The following is a 23,287-nucleotide window of genomic DNA, read 5'->3' as shown; positions in this document are numbered from 1 at the left end:
ATTTGACTTTAACCTAATTAATTTGTGCCGATGCTTTTCTGCAAACGTTGCACCATAACCTAAACATCCGAAGGTACCAAACACCTATTTAAATTAAAGATAACGTGGGCCATGCTGCAATATTGTTGTACTTGCAATACACACTTTTGCAGTTGCCTGACTGGCATGTGTGTACCATGCTATACGAGACGCAAATATTTCCAAGCTGGTAATGAAGTCCAAAAATGTCATTTTATGTTGAAAGCTTGGCTGTTGGTTGAAATCTTTCCAAGACTGTCCCCCACTGAGGGAGGGCCTTGGCCAGACAATGGGAAAGGGCTGACTGTCATTGTTGAGTCAGGTTTTCAAGTGGTGGTGTGGCATTTGGGAAGCAGATCAAAAATGGCAGTGAAATGTCAGCCTGTATTTTGAGTTTATCTACCCTAAGAACGAGCATTGTTTTAGTATTTATGTTAGCTGAACTGATGCCGACTGCACCAGCTGTGCATGGGCAAACCATGGCCAGCACCCATTTTCCTGACCCGACTTCCAGCAGATGGCTGAATTTAGGCTGCTTCCTAGATGCATTCAAAAGGTCTCATTTTTAGGAAGAGACAGAGGTTACAAAGAGGTAACTTTGCAAAATATAGGGTTGGCTTTTTTTTTTAATAATAAAGATGAAGATGCTTATGTAATATTATCGATATGCAAAGTTCTTCCCCCATTAGAAAGCATCAAACAGTCAATATACACCTCATTAGCGATGAAACTCATTTTCAGTAATACAGTGTTTAAAATATACCAAGTCATCTGGAATCTACTGCTTAAATTATCTGCTAAAGTGGGAAGCCATTTCATTAATGGCAATAGATCTGTTTTGGTAGCCTTCTGGATTTCAGGAAGCCACACGTTTGTCCTGTAACGTCAGGTATTTGCAGAAGTGGAGCCGGCGCGCAGAGGCACTGGACGTGGAAACCCGTGCTCTGAAGGGGAGCCATTCAATTTGTCTCTTTCTAAAATTGCTTCTGTGCAGACAGTCTTCCCTTTCACTTAAAAGAGACTACGTTTTCTCAATAATGAAAAAAAGGGCAACGCTGCATTTTTTATGAAGCAAAGGAGCTTTTTCAAAAGAAAATTTAACAATTCGACAATTCAGTTTCTACCTGCACCTGGTACACTTAAAAATGTCACTGAACAGTATTAGAACCTGTTGTGAGGCATTTTAAATACGTGGCAAATTACTTCTTGATTTTTCTCATTAAACTTTCATATCAGCTATTAAAGCCCTTTCTCTTCATTTCTGATTTAAAATGTATTCAAAGTCTTTTGCAACTTCTGTAAATAAATGAAAGTTAACTTTTCAGCCTGATACATTTTCTCTGTCAAAGGATAAAACGTAAAAGGGAGCAACCAATATGCTCTGAGCTGCATCTCTTCCAGATACAGGTGTTCAAATGATTAGCTGAGCATATAATCTATTTAGTCAGATTTATACTGACACAGTAACACTGTGTAGTGCTCCATAAGTAATCTCTAATTTTTAAAGCAGCAATTAATTTCTTTCCTTTATAAAACTATAAATATCCAATTATGGGTTCTATTTTATGTTAATTATTTTACAACACTAGACAGAAAGTTTAAAATATGCTCAGGGATCTCTGTGATGTTTTAATTGCCCCAACGACTAGGTCTGCAAGGTAACATTTAAAAATATTACATCTATTATTACTGTTAGACATTATGGGGGAAGAGAGTCAAAAGGCACAAAAGGCTGTATTCTTCCCCCCCCACCATGATGGTAATGCAGAAGCTAGCGAGATATTTTTATTCCTGTTCATGTCCAGGGCTTTCACAAATGGTTAGCGCTCTGGATGGCTCACTTTTGCGTCCCAGCGTGAGAAAGTGTAACCCTGATTTTAGAGGTTGGGCAATGGTTAGGAACGAATCAATAACTCAAGCACGTTGGCAATACACGTTTAGATTACTATTAAAAACCCACATGTACTACCAATTAAATATTCCCCTTTTAGCTCACAAGAGCATAGACATCTGCTGCTACACTCCAGACAGCATGCGTCTTCCTCCAATCCATACTTCAGCTTTTTGATTCGGTTGCAATTTCAATCTCAGATTCCCAGTTTCCCTGCACCTCCTGCTTTGTCAGCTTTCGGAGACTGTTTCTTTTGCCCCCTCTCTTTTCGAGTATTAGTGGCAGTCCTGTCTGCACTAAAATACAACACTTTTCCCCACCACATCTCAAGATGGGAGCTAAAAAAAAAAAAATGATCGAAGCTTCTCCTGCCATTTGGAGGGTCCTTTTGGGTGCTGACTTGCAATGTCTATGCTATTATCAGGAATCCCTGACTGCCCGGGAGGTTTGTGTGTGACATTTTGTGTACTTACACATATGCACCCAAAAGCACATATGCACAGTGGTTGTGTCATTTGTAAAAATATCTATATTTATATCTCTCTCTATATAGAGACATTTTGTGTACTTACACATATGCACCCAAAAGCACATATGCACAGTGGTTGTGTCATTTGTAAAAATATCTATATTTATATCTCTCTCTATATAGAGACATTTTGTGTACTTACACATATGCACCCAAAAGCACATATGCACAGTGGTTGTGTCATTTTTAAAAATATCTATATTTATATCTCTCTCTATAGAGACATTTTGTGTACTTACACATATGCACCCAAAAGCACATATGCATAGTGGTTGTGTCATTTGTAAAAATATCTATATGTCTATATCTCTCTACAGAGACAGAGAGAGAGATATAGATAGATAGATAGATAAATAAAGAAAAATGCAATGGGCACTAGTTTTTAATTTGAAAAAGGGCTATGTTTAAAACTGACCAGAAGTCAGCGCTTGAAAGAATCGTGAAGTTTAGTCCTTTCCTCTGCTGTGGCAACAGGCTGTGTCATATTTAGCGTTGTGGGCTTTGCTGTGTGCTCTTTTTATACAGGAGGAAAAAAAATGAGCTGGGCCATTCTCAAAGGACAGGTGTCCTACTGGGATCAGGTTTAGTATGGAACAAAGACTTTAAAAAAAGCAAAAAAACTTAAAACAACTGAATTTGAACATGTTTGAAGTGGCAGGGGGCAAGGGGACCTGCTCTCTAAAGTCAGGGAGGTTAGACGTTTAAAGAAATATCTTTGCCATTCTTATAACGTGTTCAGCCCTCACTTGTACTGATGCAGGGAATTGGGATTTCAAAATGCGTCAGTGCTTCGGCCCCACTGGCACCCTGATACCATGAAGTAAGAAGTAAAAGGGAAGGAGGATTTTACCAAGTTCAGTAAAACCAGTTTACTGCAGTGCAGCGGAAGCACAAGCATTACTGCCAGCCATGACCATGCTGTTATTCGAGTTCTGGTAATGAACAGTGCAGAGAAAAGAAAAAGTGCACAGGAAAATTTACAGTTAAGCTCTCATTTTTAAACAAAAGAATTAACAATGTTCGTGCTTTTAGTCACTCATGCATTGCTGCCGTCAATCCCAGAAACAGGAATGGCAGGGGTTTGTTTCACTGGTTTTTAGTTGGGTTTTTTGGTTTTTTTACTCATCTTACATGCACACACACATACAGGACTCCTTTATTCCAGTCCTCTAGGATACACTCCAAAAATTTAAATGGCTCAAAAACCTTTCCCAGATTGAAGCACTGTGTTTGTGCCACTCTAGCCTTACAATTCGGTTCCGAGTTGTATTTTCTTTGCTCCCCATCTATTCCATTTTTTAAAAAAAAATCATTTTTAATTGTTTTTGGAGAAAATCCCTTTTTTTTTTTTTAGTTCATGCCCATGCATTTCTAGTCATTCACGTACATGCTCACTCCGATTGGACATTGGTAAGAACAAATGGCCAACATACATAAACATCTGGTATACTCCATACACACTCCAGCAACGCAAGCTTGGAAAGAAATCCAAGAGTCTTCAGAGGGAAAGGACACGTCGAAAGAGGCAGTGCGGTGGAGTCCAGCACAGAGCAAAATAATTTTAAAGGCTGAAAAGCTGCCTAGCGTTTCTTGTCATTAAGTTGTTAGGTTTAACACAGAGACAATTCTCTCTTACCGAGGTTAAGGGTATTTCTAAGCATGATGGAGCCCTTTTCAAGCTCTCCCTAAACATAGTTAAAATAAAGCCATTAGTAGCTGCAAGTTGAGACAAAATGGTTATTTAGCTGCAGCCCTGTGATTGTTCCCAGTGTCACTTCTTCTTGCAAACATCAACACCCTTGTGAAACCTTCACACCAGTTAATCCTTCAATGAATAATTGTGGTCCCTCTAGAGCTCCTGCATACCCAGCCAAGTCTGTCTCGGACATTACAGTAGGAAGTTTTAGTTCAAGAAAAGAGGTGCCATCACTTTTCCCTGGCTTGTTCCTTAGCTATAAAATGACAGACCTGCCTAAACCATGGGGAGGGTTAAGGAAGGGCATGCTTGCTAGTGCACTGCAGTGGCTTCAGAAACAGAAAAGATGGGACACTACAAAAACCTGGGTATCGCAAGACCTCTGCTTCGTGCAACCGGACACAAGATTTTTCATTGCAGACCCTCCTACGGTTGGAGGCATGACGTCCTCCATTCCCCTCTCTGAAGCAGGGACTCTGGTTGAAAAAGGGCTGACCATGCAGCAATAATGGTCAGCCCAAGTCGTCTTGGTGCACAGTCTGCCCTAGGCATTAAGTGAAGTTGTGAGCCAAACTCTCTCCAAAAAAATCCTGTACTCAGGAATCCCAACAAGAATCCTCCCCGGGATTCCTGCTCAGTCCCAGCTGCTTCTAAGGAACATAACTTTGAAATTTTGATTAGGCAAAAGACTTCAGCGGAAGGTAGAAAAGTCACCCCCAGCTGTTTCATTTCAAACCCATGAATAGCAGGGCCTGTCTGGCGATCCGACTGGGTGCTCGGCGTGTTATCGGCAGGAAGATGAAATTCAGGATGCACGCTTCTCCTTGCTGCGGTCCCTGCAGTGACCTGGGGCATGACCAACTGATATAAGCCTGTGCATGCAAAAATAATTTCAGCCTTGTTATGAGGACTTAACTCTGCCAGGGGAAGTGGTCTCTGCCACCCAGAGGCATTGAGAGTAAGGTCTGGAATATAAGAGGAAGAAAATCCAGGTATCCTGAAGCCTCGGAGGCTGCCTTTGGAGGAGATGCGGTGGCTGGGAGTTGGTAAAGCACTCAGCGTTGGCCCCACTCTGTTCCCCATGGTGTCGACGACCCATCCCCACCGCTGACCAGGACCGACACCGGAGCAGAGTGAAGCCAACACCACGTGCTCCATCCGGATGTCTACGGAGCGGGACCATCTTTGCCATTCTAATAAATGCAAGTTATTTTTAAACTCCACACGTCAGCCAAAGCAGGAGAAACTTTAAGACAGCTAATAAAAAGGGACAGCACTCACTCACAAATGACATGGAAATAGCCTGAAGGGGCTGAGATGAGTCACCAAGTCAGGGACATCTAAATTCAACCCACTAATCACAAGGATTAATGGGGTGTGGCAAAGTGGCGATAATGAAGCCACTATGACAGGCTATCCGACGCGTCTGTGGGGTCTTGAACCCGTAATGGGGACGGAGAAAGAGCAATTGCATGTGGTGATCCAGCCCGCTCCAATATTCCCTTTCTGTGGTGCTAGGAAATTGTTCAGCTTATTTTTAAGGACGCCTTGGTCATATTTTATGTATGGTTTCCTCCAGTTGTACGACAAGAAGTCATCCCACTACATCTCCCTAACTCTTCCCCTCCACTTTTATACACATCAAATTGAGGTTGTCACTTAACCAAGTTCCCATATTCATATTCTGTTCCTGTAGTCTGCTCTCGGGGGGTGAATGACCTGCATGTACTATAATTTTTCAGGTTTCATCTAACCTTTAAAGTTGTTCGAATGCAGCCTACAATATGATGCTGCTTGGGCTTCCTTGGCTTTGCAACAGCTGCTGCTACTGCAGTTGCTTCACAATTTTTTACTCTAAATTAGCTACTGTAAACCGGTGAAAATGTTTTAACGGATAATGCGTTTCACCATCATTTCCTGGGGAAATGGGAAGGGCCAAAAAAAATATTTTCTTGAACTAAAAAGGGAATATTTATTGCAGTTTAGATGGTAAATTATTTTGGAAAGGGAACCTCATTTTCTGTTGTCTTTTTTGGCATATTAATGTTATCTTAGCCGTTTAATTTCTCTATACTATTGCCAAAGATGTCCATCATGCTAGAAGTGAATAGATTTAGTGCCGTACCAACTTTCAGGGTGAAACCTGGAACATTTTACTTATCAAAGAAAGAAGGATAATACGAAAAAAAGAAGAACAAAATAAGGATTAGGCTCAATTAAACCTATCCGAGGCTGGTGCTATTTTGTTACGGTCCTGCATGTGCAACTTTCAGCCCAAAGTGAATATCTGAGCATCCTTTGAAACGAGGCCGCCAGGAAAGCTGTCAAGCTGTTAGCCAGGCTAACTGGAACAGATGAGCAGGGTTAGTTTGCTAGACTGCTATGTTGGCGAGAAGAGTTTGTGTTGCTGTTTGTTTTTTAAATCCCCTTCTGCAGTGCAATAATGAAAACTTTCCTCCTGACCTCTAAGAGGAGAGGTTTTTCTGTGGAGCTACCACAGAATACCAAAAATATCTCTTGGCTCAAACAGGCTTAAGGGATTCAATTTCCTTACAAACCAAAAAAAGCTACTAAAAATTTCATGCATCTCTTAAAAAATTAAATTTGAGTTCACATTTTCAAAAGCCGGATTTCTTTTTAATGCTCAAACTGATTACCCCAGAAATGCGGATGACTGGGAATCAGTCATTTCCTTTGTACCGCTCTTACACGCGTGCTGTTTCCATTTGGGTTTCTGGGAATCTAGGACTGTAACAATCGGCTGCTAAACTCGCAACAGAAATGACAAGACTAGACATCTTTTCAAGCCTTAAAAATTATGTTATATTTATGAGATCAGTCCACTTGAAACATGATTTCCCTTGAAGACCACGTTTCCCTTCTTTTCCAGGCTTGCCTTGCCACTCAGCAGTGCTGAGAAAGTAGATAAACAGGAATGTGATACCAACCGTGAACTGCCGGTTCTGTCGTCGCCGTTGTGTCTACACACGGGAACAGAGGATTGGAGGAAGGGAAGAAACAGGAGGAACAGCATGCAAAAAAAGGGAAAATGGAAAAAATGGAACAGATAATATATGAGCAAGCTTTCAAAGAACATTGCGTGACAAGCAATAATAAAATGAAAGGCAAAAAGCATTTGAAGTGAGTTGCACTGTTTAGAAGACATGCCTCAAGTTCAAAAGCTGTGAGCCTGAGGAAAACAGTAAATTCTTTGTTTTTCTGCCGTCCTGCCAGGGGGGTTGCTACTGGTGGGCAGAGAGTTAGGAGAGCATGCAACGTGGAGAGAAAAACCAGCACCAACTTTCTGGTTGGTACCAACTTGCAAAACGGAGGCCCAATAAGCTTAAGCTTGGGAAATGGTTTCATACATTCAAACATTGCCTTCACCAAAAGATCCTCTCCAGCCTGTTCTCCAAATTCCTTCATGAGGAGCTCAGAAGTCCAGTCACATCCCAACATTTCTCCTCCTCTAGCAGATGCCAAGAGCCTGCAAATACTATAATGCATTTGCAGTTTAACTTCTGCATCTATACTTGTTTACCTTCTGCACCCGTACTTGTCCTAGGGCTGCTCAGAGATAATAATAATAATTTTTAAAAAAGCAGATGTCAACTGAAAACTAAGGCACGGCATTTCCACAGATTAGTTTTACTCCATAAAATGCACACACAGAGGACAGGTGGCCTCTTCCTTTGGTCTCTCATGAATCGCACATCAATCAGACTCGTGATTAAAACGTGCACGTGTTTGCACAGCCCAGGGCTGCAGGTGAAGGCAAGTCCTCTGCTAAGCAGGATCTCCTCAACTCTGGTCGTACGTTTTATCGTATTAAAGAGAACGCGTGCTTCCCAGGGTGCGAGGAGTCACGTATGTCATAAGCCATTTATTTTTGTTCAGCCAGGTTCACATCACACTGCAAAGGTCAACTGTACTTGGGACGGACTTCTGAACCCCTCGGTTCTGCACGTGAAGCCAAGACAACTCCAGTCTTAGCTGTGTCAATAAACTGCAAAATCTGTCTCCCTTCCTCAATTTCTACCTGTTTTTCCATTCTCCCTCCTGTTGCTGACCGGTTCGGCACCGAAGACTCGCTGCCCGAACTTGCTGGCTGCATGCCGTTACATGCTGGCTGTTCAGATGGTGCTTAGTAACTTCACAAATACCTACATAATCTTCTACCACGCAGCACGGCATAGCTGTGGTCACTCGCATCAAAAAAAGGGTTCAAAGGACTCCATTTGGTTCAACACAGGCAATGTTTAAATGAATAAAAGCATATGTTTAAGTGCAGAACAGCATTCTACAACATATAATTTCTGTAAACTAGCCTGGAACTTCAGATTTATAATTACAGCAGGCAATTTTACCACAGGCGTTGCCCCTCAATTAAGATGCTGTCCTAGGAACTGCAGTCTCTCCGTGTATTCAAATAAGCAGTGGGAAACATGAAGGGGCCATTCTTTTGTCATTTAGCTGGGGACAGCCTAATGTTTCGATTTCTGGAGCACCGATGAAGACAAGGATCATACAAAGAGCACACAATACTTACAGATTCAAAGTCTGCACGCTTTAAATGTCAAAGCAAAACAACAACCAAAAAAAAAAAAACTGCACAATTTAACAAACTACACCGAGATTTGCATAACAGATTATCAAGCCATCATTAGTCTGTTCCCACTGCCAACATATACTGCTCTCGTCTTGGCAATCAAATTTAACACACAGTTAATATGCTAGCACTTGTTCTCATGCTGGGAACTATGGCGAAGGCAGTATGGGAAGCCTTCCAAAAGAAAAAATGAGAACAAGAGTAGGTCTTTTTATTTTGGTAGTAGCACTGAGATAATGCTTCATTTTAACCAGGCAAGCAAATGGGGAAGGGGGTCAGGGAACAGTTGTGTTTAGAAAGGATAATAAGGCTCAGTTAATTCCTGCAGTGTCAAGTTGCCATCTACAAATATTCTCAATTTACTGTCTTCCTGGAATAAAAAAAAAAGTTATGTCATCTTGAACAGTAAATAAAACTGATAAAACTGAGCTGGACGTTAAGCTTGCATTCATGTGCTGGAAGAGATATCAGTCAAGAAACAGTGAACTGGACAGTGCATCTCGCTTCCCCTTCTGGGGACAGAGACCAACAAGTTACAAAAAAAATAAAATAAAATTCTCAAGCAGTTATAAATGCAAACACAGATCCAAGTCAAACAACATGTTTGCTGCAGCTGGAATGGCAAAGTTATGATTAGCAAATGGATTGGATGATCATAGCAGGAAACACAGACCAGTCAAAGTTTTAGAAGGAGCTTTCTGGAGGTCCTTTTCAACTCCACAGTCTTCTTGTTGGATAAAGGATGAGGAGACTATACGAGTATGCATGTATAAATCTCTTTTACTCCATGGCACAGTGCTATGCTGAAGGGGAATGATCTCATGTTTAGAGATTTAGGGAAGAAACACAGACACACTTTGGAAGATGATTTTGCATCACGAAGGAGAGAGAATTAGACTTCAGCTCGGCTCCTTTGGTACGAGACTAACAAGTATATGCAAAACTGTGCAAAACACTTAGCCCCCAGCCCCTGCAATCTGCTCTAAGAAAGAAAGTATCCCAGTAACAGGATGGACTGTGCTAGACTGCCAACAGAATATCTTACAACACATACTGCAGGCTGGCTAGGTTTTCAAAATAATCTTCAGTATTTCAGCAGTTATGTTTGCATAATCCAGAACACCTAGCTCAACACGCCTGGCCCTACAGCTGCGGATAAACATGCATGATTCAAGTGAATCAAAAGGCATGATTTTCTGGACCGAGCTCTGACAGGAGCACCATCGGCCCCGTCCTCGCAGAGCTGGATGGAAGAGGTTTGCTGCTTTCCTAAGCTGGGACTCCTGGGTCCAATGAAGCTAGTGACAGTGCTGGAGCGGGCATCGATCGGGTCCTGAATGAGGGGCTGCAGCAGCAGTCACAGGCCCTTTATGGGAACGAAATCTATCCTTTGATGCTAGACATGTGAGGGTTTATATTATGGGGCCAGTGCAAGAGAAGAAGAAAGCACATTACATTAAGCAGGGTGGCTGAGGACAGGGGCCATTCGTCTTCAGATAAAACAAAGAATAGGCAATTCCTTTTCTCCATTTTAATTAGTAAGCCTCAACTAAATTTGTTTTATGCAGGGAAGTAAAACTGATCCAGTCGTCTTCCAAAATCTGCATGTGCATAAGCACCTAGAATTCACTAGATGACTGTTTTATGAGCTCAATCAAACACGGGATCCAAGGCAGGAATTGTTTGCTGCTATAACGCAGCATATTTCACTTAACATTGACTTCCTTTTAGTATCGGTCATAAGGGCTCTGTTTATAGTGGTCAGATCTTGAATGACTTCAACCTCTCATATACATCCTGTTGCAGTACGAGATGATGTTATCTGCAAAATGGGAAAACACTGGCAACATTCAAGCTTTGCGACACCAGTCATTTAACTAAGTAGCCAAGAAAAAAAAAATTAATGCATCAGAGGCAGCTGGGCAATAGTTAGTTGAAACAGTGGTGTGCAAGCTCCACTGTGACACAATCTAATTCTTTCATATGGATTCTCTCCAACTTAAAATTGTTCATTGAGTGTGACAGACTGGGGGTTTAAAACTAATCCATAAATTAGTCCGCCGTCTCAAACAGAATGAGCACCATAAATGAAAATCCTAGGAACAAAATTAAATTCGCTAACTTAAATGCTTTTTCTTTCTTCAATTGAACTACAGTGCTCCTACTTTATAAAAATACACAGATTCATTAGGGCTTTAAAAAACATACCTGAAAGGCTAGGAAGGTAGTATACCTGTTAGGAGAGCAGCATTTAAACGTGAAAGTAAGATTAAAATCCATCCATTTCATATATGGTAAGCTTTAAATTAAACAAAACTAAAGCAGCACAGATGTCTGCTCAATATATTTCTTTCTAGTTTATTTTCTTAAGCCGAGTCAATAGAGCCGATAGGCTTTCTGATCACCGATTCATTGAATTCTTGCTCTTTCTGCCTTTTTTCAGACAGCTTCAAATTTACTAACCAGGGAAAGCATGAATTCCCTCGATGTTACCGTTTCATAGTGATGGCCTAAGTATGAATGCTCAGTATTTAGGAAAAAGAACATTATTTTCTGGTTTATTTCAAATCCATAAAGGCTGTAAAAAAACAAATGCTGGGGAAAAAATCCTGTATTAATTTCCACTGAGCTAATGCCTAGTCTCAGTCCATTTAAGTTACATTTCAATTGAACCGCGAGGCGGTAGGACAAAGGGCGAGGGAAACTCAGAAACCCACATGTAATGCACAGCTGCAGCAATCCTCTCTCTCTCTGCCCTCCCCAAAACCCTTCCCAGAAGAAGGATGAAAATGGACGGTGTTATGATGCTATATGATGATTCCTTGTGAAGTAATTCCAAGTTGTGTTGAAAGCTTTTGCAGAGAGGCGTGCTGCATGCCACCCCTGAGATAGCTTCATTTGCAGACCAGATGTTTCACAAAAATCATCAGAATCTGCTCAGTAGTTTTGTGCGGCAAGAAAAAAAAATATATATTTTTGAGCTTTCTAATGCTTCTTCCATAAAGCCCTACACAACGTGCGCCCCTTTAGATTGGGACCTTGCAGACTGCCCCTGCCCTGAGCCCTGCCGGGGTCCATTTGTCTCCCAGGGGCCGCTTGCTGCAAAACGGACACGTTTCCTGGGGCTGCCCAACTCAGGGAAAATGACTGCTGCAAACATCTACTTCGTTCCTCACCAACGAGGAACAAACGGGGCAAAGTGCTTGGGCATAGATGACGTGGTGCAGGAGTGGCGGAGTGATGCCTTTGCAGGTGCACGAGCTGCTCTCTCGTCCTTTATTCCCTTTCATGTGGTCACATATTAGATGAAAATGTCAGAGGAGTCAGACGCTGGCTGTAAATTAACTTGACATTTTACCAGGGACACGGGGAAGCGTCTCCAGGAGCTGAGAAGGATACAATAAATTATTTGGGAAAACTAGCAGCTAAACTGAGCAAGTCTCGACACCCATTTGCAAAGTCTTGCGTGGCATCAGGCACCTGGCTGTGCGTGTGTATTAGTCCAAGCTCACGAAGCCCGAGGAGGGCCGTGTGCCTCTTCTTTTGATCTTCTTGCTTTCGGATGTATGAAGGTCAAGCTCCGCTCACCGCTGCATCTTTAGGGCCGCATTTAGAAACAAGGGGCTGCACTCGTTGCTGCGGTAGTCCGTAATATGGATAATCCAGGTTGCAATTAGCCAGGATGGGTTTAGTTTAATTTGATGAAAAAACAAACAGTTTTCCTTTCTTCTTTCTGTTCAACTTGAACTCCACTCCCCACTCCTCTCCCATCCCACCAGCGTCACAGATGTCAGCTCTAGTAACTGATGGGAGAAATCAAGTCTCCAACTCCGCTGAAACGTGTGTGCTTTAGTAATCCCAGCGCTGCCTCTGCACCTCCCACAAACTGACTGCTGTCAGCTATCCTGAGCACAGAACGACTTCTCTTCCATGTGCCCCACTACCACCTTCCTGGATTACTCCTGCAATAAATCCCATACAGCTGTAGTTTGTCACACTTGCTGCTGTGATCAGAAAAGGACAAACTTGCGGTAGGGATAAAATTAATCATTTTAAGTCGGATTTTTGGCACACGGATTCAAATGCCGGCATCTTCTCAGATCATGTAAGATTTCCAAATTTTGCAACAGAGAGCTATGGAGATATGGAAAAATGTTTTTCAACTGACCTACTGTCTTGGAGTTTAAATTCCACCTAATTTTCAGCAGTAAACTTAGCTGGAAGGTAGAAAACCTTTAGGATTTTTACAGTAAACAGGCAAGTACTGGTACTTAAGGTATTTTCAGGGTTGCCAACACTTCCTTGTTTTTTAAGGAACACTACCAGGTTATTTAGGTCCAAAACTAAAGTTTTACAAAAGAGGATTAGAATAATGGAAAATGAGGGTTGAAGGGAGCTCAGGAGGTCGCATCTAGTCCAACCCCCTGCTCCAAGCAGGACCAGCCCCAACTACATCATCCCAGCCAGGATTTTGTCTACCTGGGTCTTAAACACCTCCAAGGATGGAGATCCCACCACCTCTCTGGGTAGCCTGTTCAGTGCTTTATTACCCTCCTAGGGAGAAATTTCTTCTTAATTTCCAACCTCACCTTCCCTTGCTGCAACTGGAGTCCATTGCTCCTTGTTCATCATCTGCCCTCACTGAGACCAGCCCAGCTCCATCCTCTTTGCAGCCGCCCTGCAGGGAGCTGAAGGCTGCTATTCAATCCCCCTCGGTCTTCTCTTCTGCAGACTAAATCAGCCCAATTCCCTCAGCCTCTCCTCACCAGTCCTGTCTCCCAGCCCCACAACCATTTTTGTTGCCCTCCACTGGACTCTCTCCAATTTTTCCACATCCTTTCCGTCATGGGGGGCCCACAGCTGGACACAGGACTCCAGATGTGGCCTCCCCAGTGCTGACTAGAGGGGAAAATCACTGCCCTCGATCTGCTGGCAGCGCTCCTACCGATGCAGCCCAGGATGCCGATAGCCTTCTTGGCACCAAGGGCGCGCTGCTGGCTCCTGTTCAGATAATCTATTCATACATTTTTAGCAGTTTATCAATAATGATTTCCATTGCTCTGTCAACATCCTCCTTCAGTGCTGGCGATGGAAACACCAGAGCACTTATTCCCAACGCCCAAATAAATACAAACAGCAGAAGTGTTGGGAGTTTTGTTCTTTTTACTGCTCAGTTCTAACTATCTATGGTATGACCAGAAAGGATGGTTGTTTTTTTTTTTAAATAAATGTCACAGAGTTTCTTCTTGCTGTAAAGGGTTATTTATTTATTTATTCACTTATAAAAAAAAGGGCTATGCAAGGATTTTAAAGACAAGTAATATGATGGTAGAGAACCTGCCAGCTCAGGATGTGCTGAGTTGCTACAGAGCCTTGAAGCTCCCCCAAGGCTGTGCCTGGTTCTCTGCAGCAGTTACACTGGACCATCCATGCAATACAAGCCCAGACACATGAGCCTGGAAATCTAGGAATACCTGAAAGCACATGAAGTGCATCCATGTTTCCATTAACACTGCCCCACGGTACAAACAAGTTGCAAAAGCAGAGAAAGCAATAAATGCATGCAACCACGTCCACAAATGATTACATTTACACTGGCTGTATCTACATGAGGCGTTTTACTATGCAGAAGACTAATTTACTGTGTGGTAGAGTGTCACCATCTACATGTGCAAGCACTTACTGCGCAGTAAATTAGTCTACTTTGCAGTACACTTACGACCTGCGTATGCAGATAGTAAACTTACTGCACAGTAAAGCCAAATAGCATGAATTGCACGTGTAGATGCGTCCACTGAGAAGCAGAAAGAAAGTTAACTAATAATCTAAAACAGCTTGTGTTTATATATGGAAAAAGAGAGAGGGAGAGAGAGAGCGAGTGTGCATGTGTGTGTAGATATATATATGCACTTTTTATTTTATCTATTTATCTATCAATAAAAACATAAATAAATAAAAGAAAAAGTGCATATTTTTCCATTTAACCTCCGTAATATGCTGCTCCAAAAATTGATATGAGATTATTAGTAGTAGTAAGCACATGAATCTCCCAGGAAATAACAGCTATCCAAGACCAGTATTTCAAGTGAAGACTCCAGGGGCAATTCAAATTATTCAGTTTGCTCTGCCATATCCTATTGTACATCTTAATGAACAAAGCCACAAAAGGACAATTTGAAATGATAGAAAAGGGTTTGTCAGTGGTAACATCTGAAACACCAAAGGATGGTCAGAATATCAATGCAGACAGGGGACATACTGAAAAGATCAAACTGTCATGGGATAAACCATTATAAGCACTGACTCAGAGGCAAAGCAGAAGAGACAAACCAAAAGCTTTGAAGGCCGTGGTGTTTTGGAAACTTTGCCACTGGCCAAATAAGAACTTTTGTGGGATTTACTCAAGAGGGACCGTCCACAGAGCCGGTCTGAGCGTTCAACCAGACTGTTCGGTCCAGTTTACAACAGTCACCTGCACAGTCACACTGGGAGAACAGCAGAGGGGAGGAAGACTCGGGGTCAGGAAGGGAATCAACTATCCAGTGAAGGCACACAGCCACAACGTGCCTTGGGTTGTCAAGGCCGGCATGGGTCATCGCTTGGGGTAACTCTCTTAGTGCACCAGGGAGGAGTTTTGTATGCAGCAGGGAATATATTTTACCGCAAGACTGGAGCTGGATAGTCACAGGAGTGCATTAAGATCTGCCTATCCTCCTATTTTTCGCACCTATTACTGTAGCTCGCAGTTAATAAATCATGCCGACCACCTCGAGAAGGTGAGCTCTTGGGGGTAGGGACAGTATCACAGTGTCATTAATGCTTGTGGAGTGTTGCCTGGGTAGAAATACTTGATATAAGTAGTAGAAAGGACAGGTGACTGGAGACTAAGCTGATGAATTTGATGAGTGTGCACAAGTGCAAATGGCCCCCTCCTGAGCCAGTCCTGCTGGCCTTTCTTTACACTAGGGAAAAACAAACCCAGGACAAGCCGTCTTCAGTACTTGAATTGGGAACCAGACTCTCGACTTGAGGAGGCATCTTGAGAAATGCAGAGGGCGTTAGCTCTGCAACTGAAATCTCTTTCATCCATCTGCTCACTTTTCAAAGAGAGATGCAGTCTTTCCAAGACCATCCCTAGATTTCACAAGATACCACAGGAGTATATATGTAGCTTGCGCAGGGAATGGGAGGGGAGGGAAGACCAACCTGAGTTAAAACCTGCCCCACATGAAGACATTTATTTCCATGCGTTTCGGTGGGAACCAAGCATGAGACTAGGTAGCAGAACTTGAGAATACTTTTACCAGCCAACAAAGTGGCTACCAATATTCTCACTGCATGCGAACACTTTGGAAAGGATTAAATTAAGTTTCCTACTGCCTCCCAACATTGTTAAAACGTATTTCTACGCTGCCACTCTATAATTCTTCCAGTTGATGCCTGGAAAACATTCTGCTGCTACAAAATACTTCGGTTAGAAAAAATGGGAATAAAATTCCTGCAGTTTTGTACGAGAGCGTAATCAGCAGTGTTAGGCTGTTGAATGTTTTATATCGAACCATGCCTGCGATGGGCTAAACAACTCAAGGGTAGGAGTGGAATTAATTTTGCCATCCATTTGTTAGATTTGACTATCAAGTTAAATTTAGTAGACTGTCTGATCTCTGTAGAAACTGAGACTAAAAACGTTCAGTTCCATAACCTTTAATCTGTTTGGAGAGAGGAGAAAACGTTAAATTCTACGAGCGCAGCCTTCAGGATAAGATAAATACATATAGATCGGTTCACTAAGACACAGTAACTCTGCAGGATCACATCCATCAAAGAGAGGGATTTGACAAAGTTGATCTAGTAGCAATTTCAGTTTAACAACGCCTCGGTGCTAGCTCATTCATTAGCGCAGAGGCATTTTGTGCGGAGAAAGGATACAACTCTTGGGATCAGGAGGTTAAGGTGCGACTGTAAGGCTGCCTCAAATCTTAAGCCACGAGGCCAACAGCAGAACTAGACAGAGCAGATAGCAAGTCTGTAGTAAAGCGGGGAGCTTGGTATGGCAGGCCTGATCCTGCCCTTGCTAGCATCAATGGAAAAGCTCCAAGGGATTTTAATCAGAAGCCTAGGATCAGAGCACAGGTTTTAATGTAGACTGGCCCCATTCACACTCACTACTGGACTAGCCTAGGTGCAGAGCGGTACGGACACAACATACACCCTACTTAAAACTGTGGTCTAAAGTCCTTTGCTGCCAGATCACTAAACCATGACAAAAGATTAGTCGTCAGGACATCAACTCTTAATTCACGGACTACAAATACATACGGACATCGCTTGACTAATAAGCGATGCACACGAGCGCATAGGTGTATGTTTGTACATGCGCAACAAGCAACTGAAAAAGATCCTCAGTTCATCTTGGAAGAAGATGAGTGTTAAGCCGGTGGATGGATCGGTGTAAGATCCTTGATGCTGCAGGAGGAAAAGACTTGAAGTGAGGTTTGGATCTGAAAAGGTGCTGAATAAAAACTGTTCTCTTGCTTGCTCAATAAAACCTGCTGTCTGCCTACTCCAAGTGGTAACTGCTTCTATTAGTGAAAAATTACCTGGTTTTACTACCTTTCTGTTCTGCTGTGCCCAGCTGAACGGGTATGGCAATGGGGAAGAGAGCTGGCTCTCACCTTTGAATTGAGTAAATTCCAACCAGCAAGATCCTCCTCCTCTGCATTTCTATTATGGTCACTCTTCAGAGCAGCCGTGGCATGCCCACCTGCGATTCGGCAGCCTCAGTCTTCCAGTCAGGACATTTGGTGTGCTTTGAAAAAAAAAGACTACCGAGGAAGAATAGCTGGAAAATCCATATCAGAAGATGATCACCTTCCTGAAGAGAAGGGGGATGAGCATTTCCTCCAGCACTGAATAAATAAGTGCGAACAATGTTACCAGGCCCAACAAAAGCCGTGGGAGAGGAAGCTTTACTGTCAGCAACGTATGCAGCTGAGTGTGTGACTACCGGGAGCATCATGATACCCAGAACTAGCTCACCAGGCCAGAGCAGTCATGTCCAGGTGCCTGGTGAGACAGCTGTGATTTAGACACGTTCGTGTCAAGTGAACTGCACGGGAAGGTCCTGGAAACTTAGCACTGACTAGAGCAACTGGACTTGAAGAGCTGCAGCTGACAGCAATGGTGTAAGGGATGAGAGGAAAGATTAAAGGGGAAAGGCAGTATGGAGCTGCAGCAGAGGCCCTTGTGAACTATGACTTTAATCAAAAGCTGAGATGACCGAGTTGGACCACAGAGGTAAAGAGGATGGCTCTAACACACCCGCTCCAGCCAGGAGCAAGCCTATGGGCCGAGCACCACGTGAGTGAGTCTGCACAGCTACAAACCCCGACGTGTAAGAGCACATGTTTAATCACGAGTACATAGGACCAGTTTGCAGATCAAAGCACAGAGGGTGCATGGGGACAAAGGGAAAGTGAGCAAAAGCAACACAGAAGCTGCTTAAGATGCTCTCTTACAGTGTGGACGGTACCAGTGATTGGAGGCGCTGGGCTTGAAACAATAATCTTGCGGTAGCAGAGTGTGAAAAGACAGCTTCGCACTGCTCTTTTTTTGGCTGGAAATGCTAATAGCAATCCCCAAATTACATATTGGTGGCACTTCAGTTCCAGGGAAGAGAGATGAATGGTACCAGCTTTTGACCTAACCTGGAATATAACAGAGCCAGACCAGGGTAAGTTTTCCTTTGCAACCTTTCCAAATTCTTTAAAGAATTAACTAAATACTCGATAAAAGAGGGGGGGGGGAAAAAAAACATAGTTCATATTTCATTCAGTTTGAGACGCATTTGATATCGCCTTCCCCACAAAAGGGTCTTAAAGGAGACTTGCGAACATCGGGGTCAGAGATTAAAAGCTGTTATAAAAAATAAAAACAGATTCAGAGATTAAGCAAAGAATTGGAATAAATGACCAAATCCCAAGGTTGGGGAAAGGTTAATCACGGAGTCTCCCAAAGAGCATTTCTAAAGCTGGTGGAGGTCAATATATTTATTAAAAACCTGGAAGGAGGAAGACAGTGAATGGCAAAATCTGGACAACACGATGGAAAGATGAGAGAAAGACAGCTGCACACAGGTAAGTGATAAGGCACGTTGGCAGAAAGATTTTAAATTGTTTGCTCACATCTTTGGGAGGTGATTTACTTGTCAAAACTCAGAGAAGAAAAAAAAGTCAGGACAGTTAGAATCAGCAATGTGAAGGCACAGCAATTGTCAAAAGTGAATAAAATGCAATGCTGTTTTTATGAAGGAATGGCGTATAACACAATAAATATTATGCCATTGAATAATCGAGGGGACACTCGCATCTTCAGTAGCAGGGGCACTTTGTCACTTTTAACCAAAAAAACCCAAGAAAACCAACAAAACCAAAACATCAAAAGAAGGTAGCTGAAATAGAAAAGTCCAGGAAATGGCAATGGCAATGAGTGGAGGAATTGCTGATGGGCAGGGACCCCGGAAAGGCCATCCTAGTGAATGACTGGAAAGATTAGGTCTCGTTACAAAGGAGAGGAGCAAGAGGCAACAGGATGGATGAATGGAAAATGATGAGTGGTGTGTTATGGTCAGTTGGGCGTTCTTATTTACCGTTCCCCAGAACACAGGAAATAAAGAGATTGAAAATAAAAAAGCATTTTTTTGTTGTTGTTAAAAAGGGGATAAATATGAATTTGTAATTAAATGCATATTTGACTGGTGGTATTCCTTTTTACAGGACAATGAGTAGATAGCTTATTACAATTCAGAAACGGATTAAGCATCTACAAATAAGACTAGCAACTGCAATCAGACGAGCTGGATAAAGTGAAGGACCAGACTTCATATTTCCAAATGCTGAGACTGACAGGGGCGAGGAAGAAATTTAAGACCCACTCCCCATACTAAGTGTGCTTTAATGGTGTTTGATACACCTTCATCTGAACACTAGCCACCAGTGCTGGAGTTCATGGCCTATTCGATTTTTTTCCCTGGACATGGCAATTTCCATGTTTCAAGAATGTCGACACGAAGCCCTGTCCAGCTTCCAGGTTACAAGACACACGCACAAGAAAATGCATGCCGAGGGAAAAAAGTGTGTTTTTTGGGTGGTTGGTTGATTGGTTTGTTATTTTTCCCCAGGCTTCAAGCTGTGTTTATATACATAAAAGACAATGCACATTCAGGACATTTCCAATGGTTATGAAGGTACTGTACCTGCGATGGTGGTAGGGATGGTGGTGGTGGTGGTGGTGGTGGTGGTTGTTGTGGGAGGAGGGAGAGTTGTAGGGGGATCTGGATAAAAAAAATAAGAAGGAAAATAAAAAGAAAAAGCAAATTAAGAAAAACAAGCAGAACACAACCATGAACCATAATGATCAGAGAGAGAAACACACACACTGAGAAGCAGCATGGCGGTTGGAGGTCTTTCCTCCCCTAAAGTCAGGCGGTAATATTGCAGCTGATTGGAAAGACAGAGGCCTTCAGCAGCTGAAAACCAGCATAGTCCCATTGATTTCAATGAATCTACAGGCTGACTTGCACCCGCTGAGGCATCAGGCCCAGAATCTCTCTCTCTCTTTTTATCATCTGTAAGTGTTACAAAATAAAACCAGCATAAATTAGTCAATGGGAGATAGAGAGATGGAATGGGAGAGCCGTAAGAAAAACAAACCGCAAACTTTCCGTGACAAGGAGAACAGGTTACTACATACGAAGAAAGGCACGATGGGGCTTTGTTGTTGTTCTACATTTATATGTGCAAATTCAGCTGGGGAAGCATGTGCACGAGCGGGGCTCCCGCTGTACTTAACAATGAACATCAACAGCAGATAAGTGCTTTTTACTCCCTTCTCCCAGAACTGTTAACGTCATTATTCTTCCTCCATCGATACATGTCAGCAGGATGTTAAAAACTACTTTTAAGCGAGTAATAAATACAAAGAAATGAGAATGTCGCTACAAAACATCAAGTGCAAGGCATGCAAGATTTTGCTGAATTTATTTTAAAATCGAGTCAATATCTTTGTGACTTATAAATGTTTTAGTATGCTTGCTTTTGTTAATAGTGCATCCTTAATGAGAAAAAGTAGAAAGCTGAAAAGATTTCCTCTCTTTATAACTGATAGCTATTTATAGAAGACACTTGACCTGCTGGAGCCAAACAAACAGTACCACTCTATACAGTATCAAATATTTACAGTGTATAGAGGTCCACCTCCTTATAAAAAGAAGTGGGATGGGGGTGATGTGAAAAGATGTAAAAGAAAAAAAATATATATATGTGCGTGTGTGTGTGTGTGTGTGTGTGTGTGTGTGTGTATATATATATATATATATATCAATGCCCAAACGATCAAACTGAATGTGTTAAGTAGTCAGCAAGACTTTGAACTAAGAAATCATTCTGCAATAATAGAGCATGAAACGGTTCGTAGGCCTTTGATTTTAAATTTTATCTAAAGCATGTCAACTTTTCATCACTGACACATCTGCTACTCTTTTATCTCCAAGTGAGCTCTCAGATTCTCTGATTAATACATCTGAACTTTAATTATATGCTGCACCTTTATTGTGTTCAGTACAACTTCCTGAAAGTTAAGAAACATTACCTTGGAGTTCGCTTCATTGTGAAGTCAGCTGAAAGAAAATGATCATTTATGAAGAATGTCTTTAAACATTTTGTTCTTCTCCTGCAGCGGAAATATCTGGGTCCATATCTTTGTTAGAGAGGGGTTTTTTTTTTTTTTATTATTCATCTCCTAACTAGGGCTAGGCTGATAGGCTGCTGCATCAATGTCTGGTTACTGGCGGTCAAAACAGACGCAACCAAAGCACTGGAAACCTCGCCATGCAGATGGATGCTGATGCATTGAACTCGTGGCACTGGCTCCACTAGGGAAAGTTGCTAATCGACAGATTCAGCCCCACTGATCAGGAGAGACGCCTATCTATTCTCCCGTGTTAATCATGCTGAAGATTTCTAGGATATGGTCCTGGTCATTCTCAGTGGCGGCAGCAGTGAGATATCCATTTCTATTGAAGAATCAACGTTCCCAGTTTGCATTATCTCGTATGTAAGTAGGCAACCCTATACCAAGTGGGCAGAGGAGAAAGTTGCATCGGGGCAGATCAGCAGCAATTACCATCCAGCGTCTTGCTGCTGGAAAGCTCTTAGACTTAATGCTAGTTAAATGCACGTGTGTTAATTGATAAGGAAGCTCGTCTCAGTGAGGTGGAGTAGGGCTGGCATGTCAAACCATCATCATAGCTCTTCTAGCCACTACACACCACTGCATCACAGAAGTGTTAAGGGACTTGTTAAGACACAGACTGATTTGACAGACTAATTGCTTTATTGGTCCCTGTTTTAAAGTGAACTTGACGTTGGTGGACAGCACTGCGCTGACAGCCCTGGAGAACACATCCTCCTCATCGACAGAGCAGGTAGAGGGGCAAGCAGTAGGGTAAATTATCCTCCATAAGGAAGACTTTCTCACTAACCCTGCAGAGACCACTACTAGAGGTCACCTTTATTGTTCACTTTAATTCTTTTTCTACTGAGAAAAGGAGCTGAATGTGTTGACAGGTCATGGGACGAATGCCTTCTATTAGGACCTGGGCAGGGACATTCCCATCAGGGCACAAATCAATACTCATAATATTTCTCAGCACTGCCTTGTGCTGGATCTGCACAGGGGTGCTGCAGAAGATAGCCACGAGCCGTCCAATTTGTGAGGCCAATGGCTCCGAACTCTGTATGGGCATAATGCTATTCAGCTGTCCCTATTTTTTTGCTGAAACGTGACAAGATGGGACATATAACAGCTGGTTGACTGTGGATCACCGGCAGACCAGACATGTCCCTACGTGCCTTTGTCACATACACAGGTGCAGAGATTAAAAAACCCTTGAAAAACGTGATTTCTTTTAAAAATAAATTTAAATCACAGTCTTTTGGGGGACATTTAGTAGCCAACGAGGTGCAGCACTGACAGCACTGGAGACCGAAGGTCTCCTCCAAACAGCGTGCAAAGCCGAATGGGCGATAGCACGAGCCACCGCAAGCTCTAAAAGCTCCACTCCTCCAACCACACGGGGTTCAGAAGGGAGTTCGGTCTCTGGGGCTCCATGAATCATCTGCCTCTGCCGAAATGGCTGGAAACTCCTGCTGGAGCCATTCAGGTTATTAGTTTCCCCAGATATCTCCTCTAGGAACCGAAGCAAGACCAATTCTTTTGGTGTCAGCAAGGTTTTGTTTAAAATTCTCATTTAGGGAAAAAAAATGGAGTATCTACAGCCATGCAAAGAGCGAGGAAATAATTTTATTGCTGTTTTGTTGTAGAAGCAGTTTTCAGAGTTTTAGTCTCTTTTGGACTCCTTGGTTATTATGTTTAGGATTAATAGCATCTGGAAAGCACACGCTCAGTGTTAAACGTGCTGATGAGGTAGGTGTGCCATGTCGTCTTTCACTGTGGAAGGTTTAGAGCTGCAAGGTCATTAGTCTC

At 42.5% G+C, this 23,287-nt stretch overlaps 1 protein-coding gene across 2 annotated transcripts in view; it reads right to left on the bottom strand.

Annotated features, from left to right (window-relative positions):
- The window catches only part of CADM1 (cell adhesion molecule 1), a 190,367-nt gene that overhangs the window by 14,874 nt on the left and 152,206 nt on the right, over window positions 1-23,287 (bottom strand). For both annotated transcript variants that reach the window (XM_006030335.3, XM_006030336.3), the window contains exons 8-9: window positions 19,998-20,075; window positions 7,083-7,115 (exon numbers count right to left, since the gene is read on the bottom strand). In XM_006030335.3, the coding sequence (XP_006030397.1) occupies window positions 7,083-7,115; window positions 19,998-20,075 (111 nt within the window). The remainder of the gene's footprint in view (window positions 1-7,082; window positions 7,116-19,997; window positions 20,076-23,287) is intronic.

Source organism: Alligator sinensis, unplaced genomic scaffold (genome assembly GCF_000455745.1).
Source record: "Alligator sinensis unplaced genomic scaffold, ASM45574v1 scaffold1626_1, whole genome shotgun sequence".
Taxonomy (NCBI): domain Eukaryota; kingdom Metazoa; phylum Chordata; order Crocodylia; family Alligatoridae; genus Alligator; species Alligator sinensis.
This window is presented reverse-complemented; position numbering and strand designations above follow the sequence as displayed.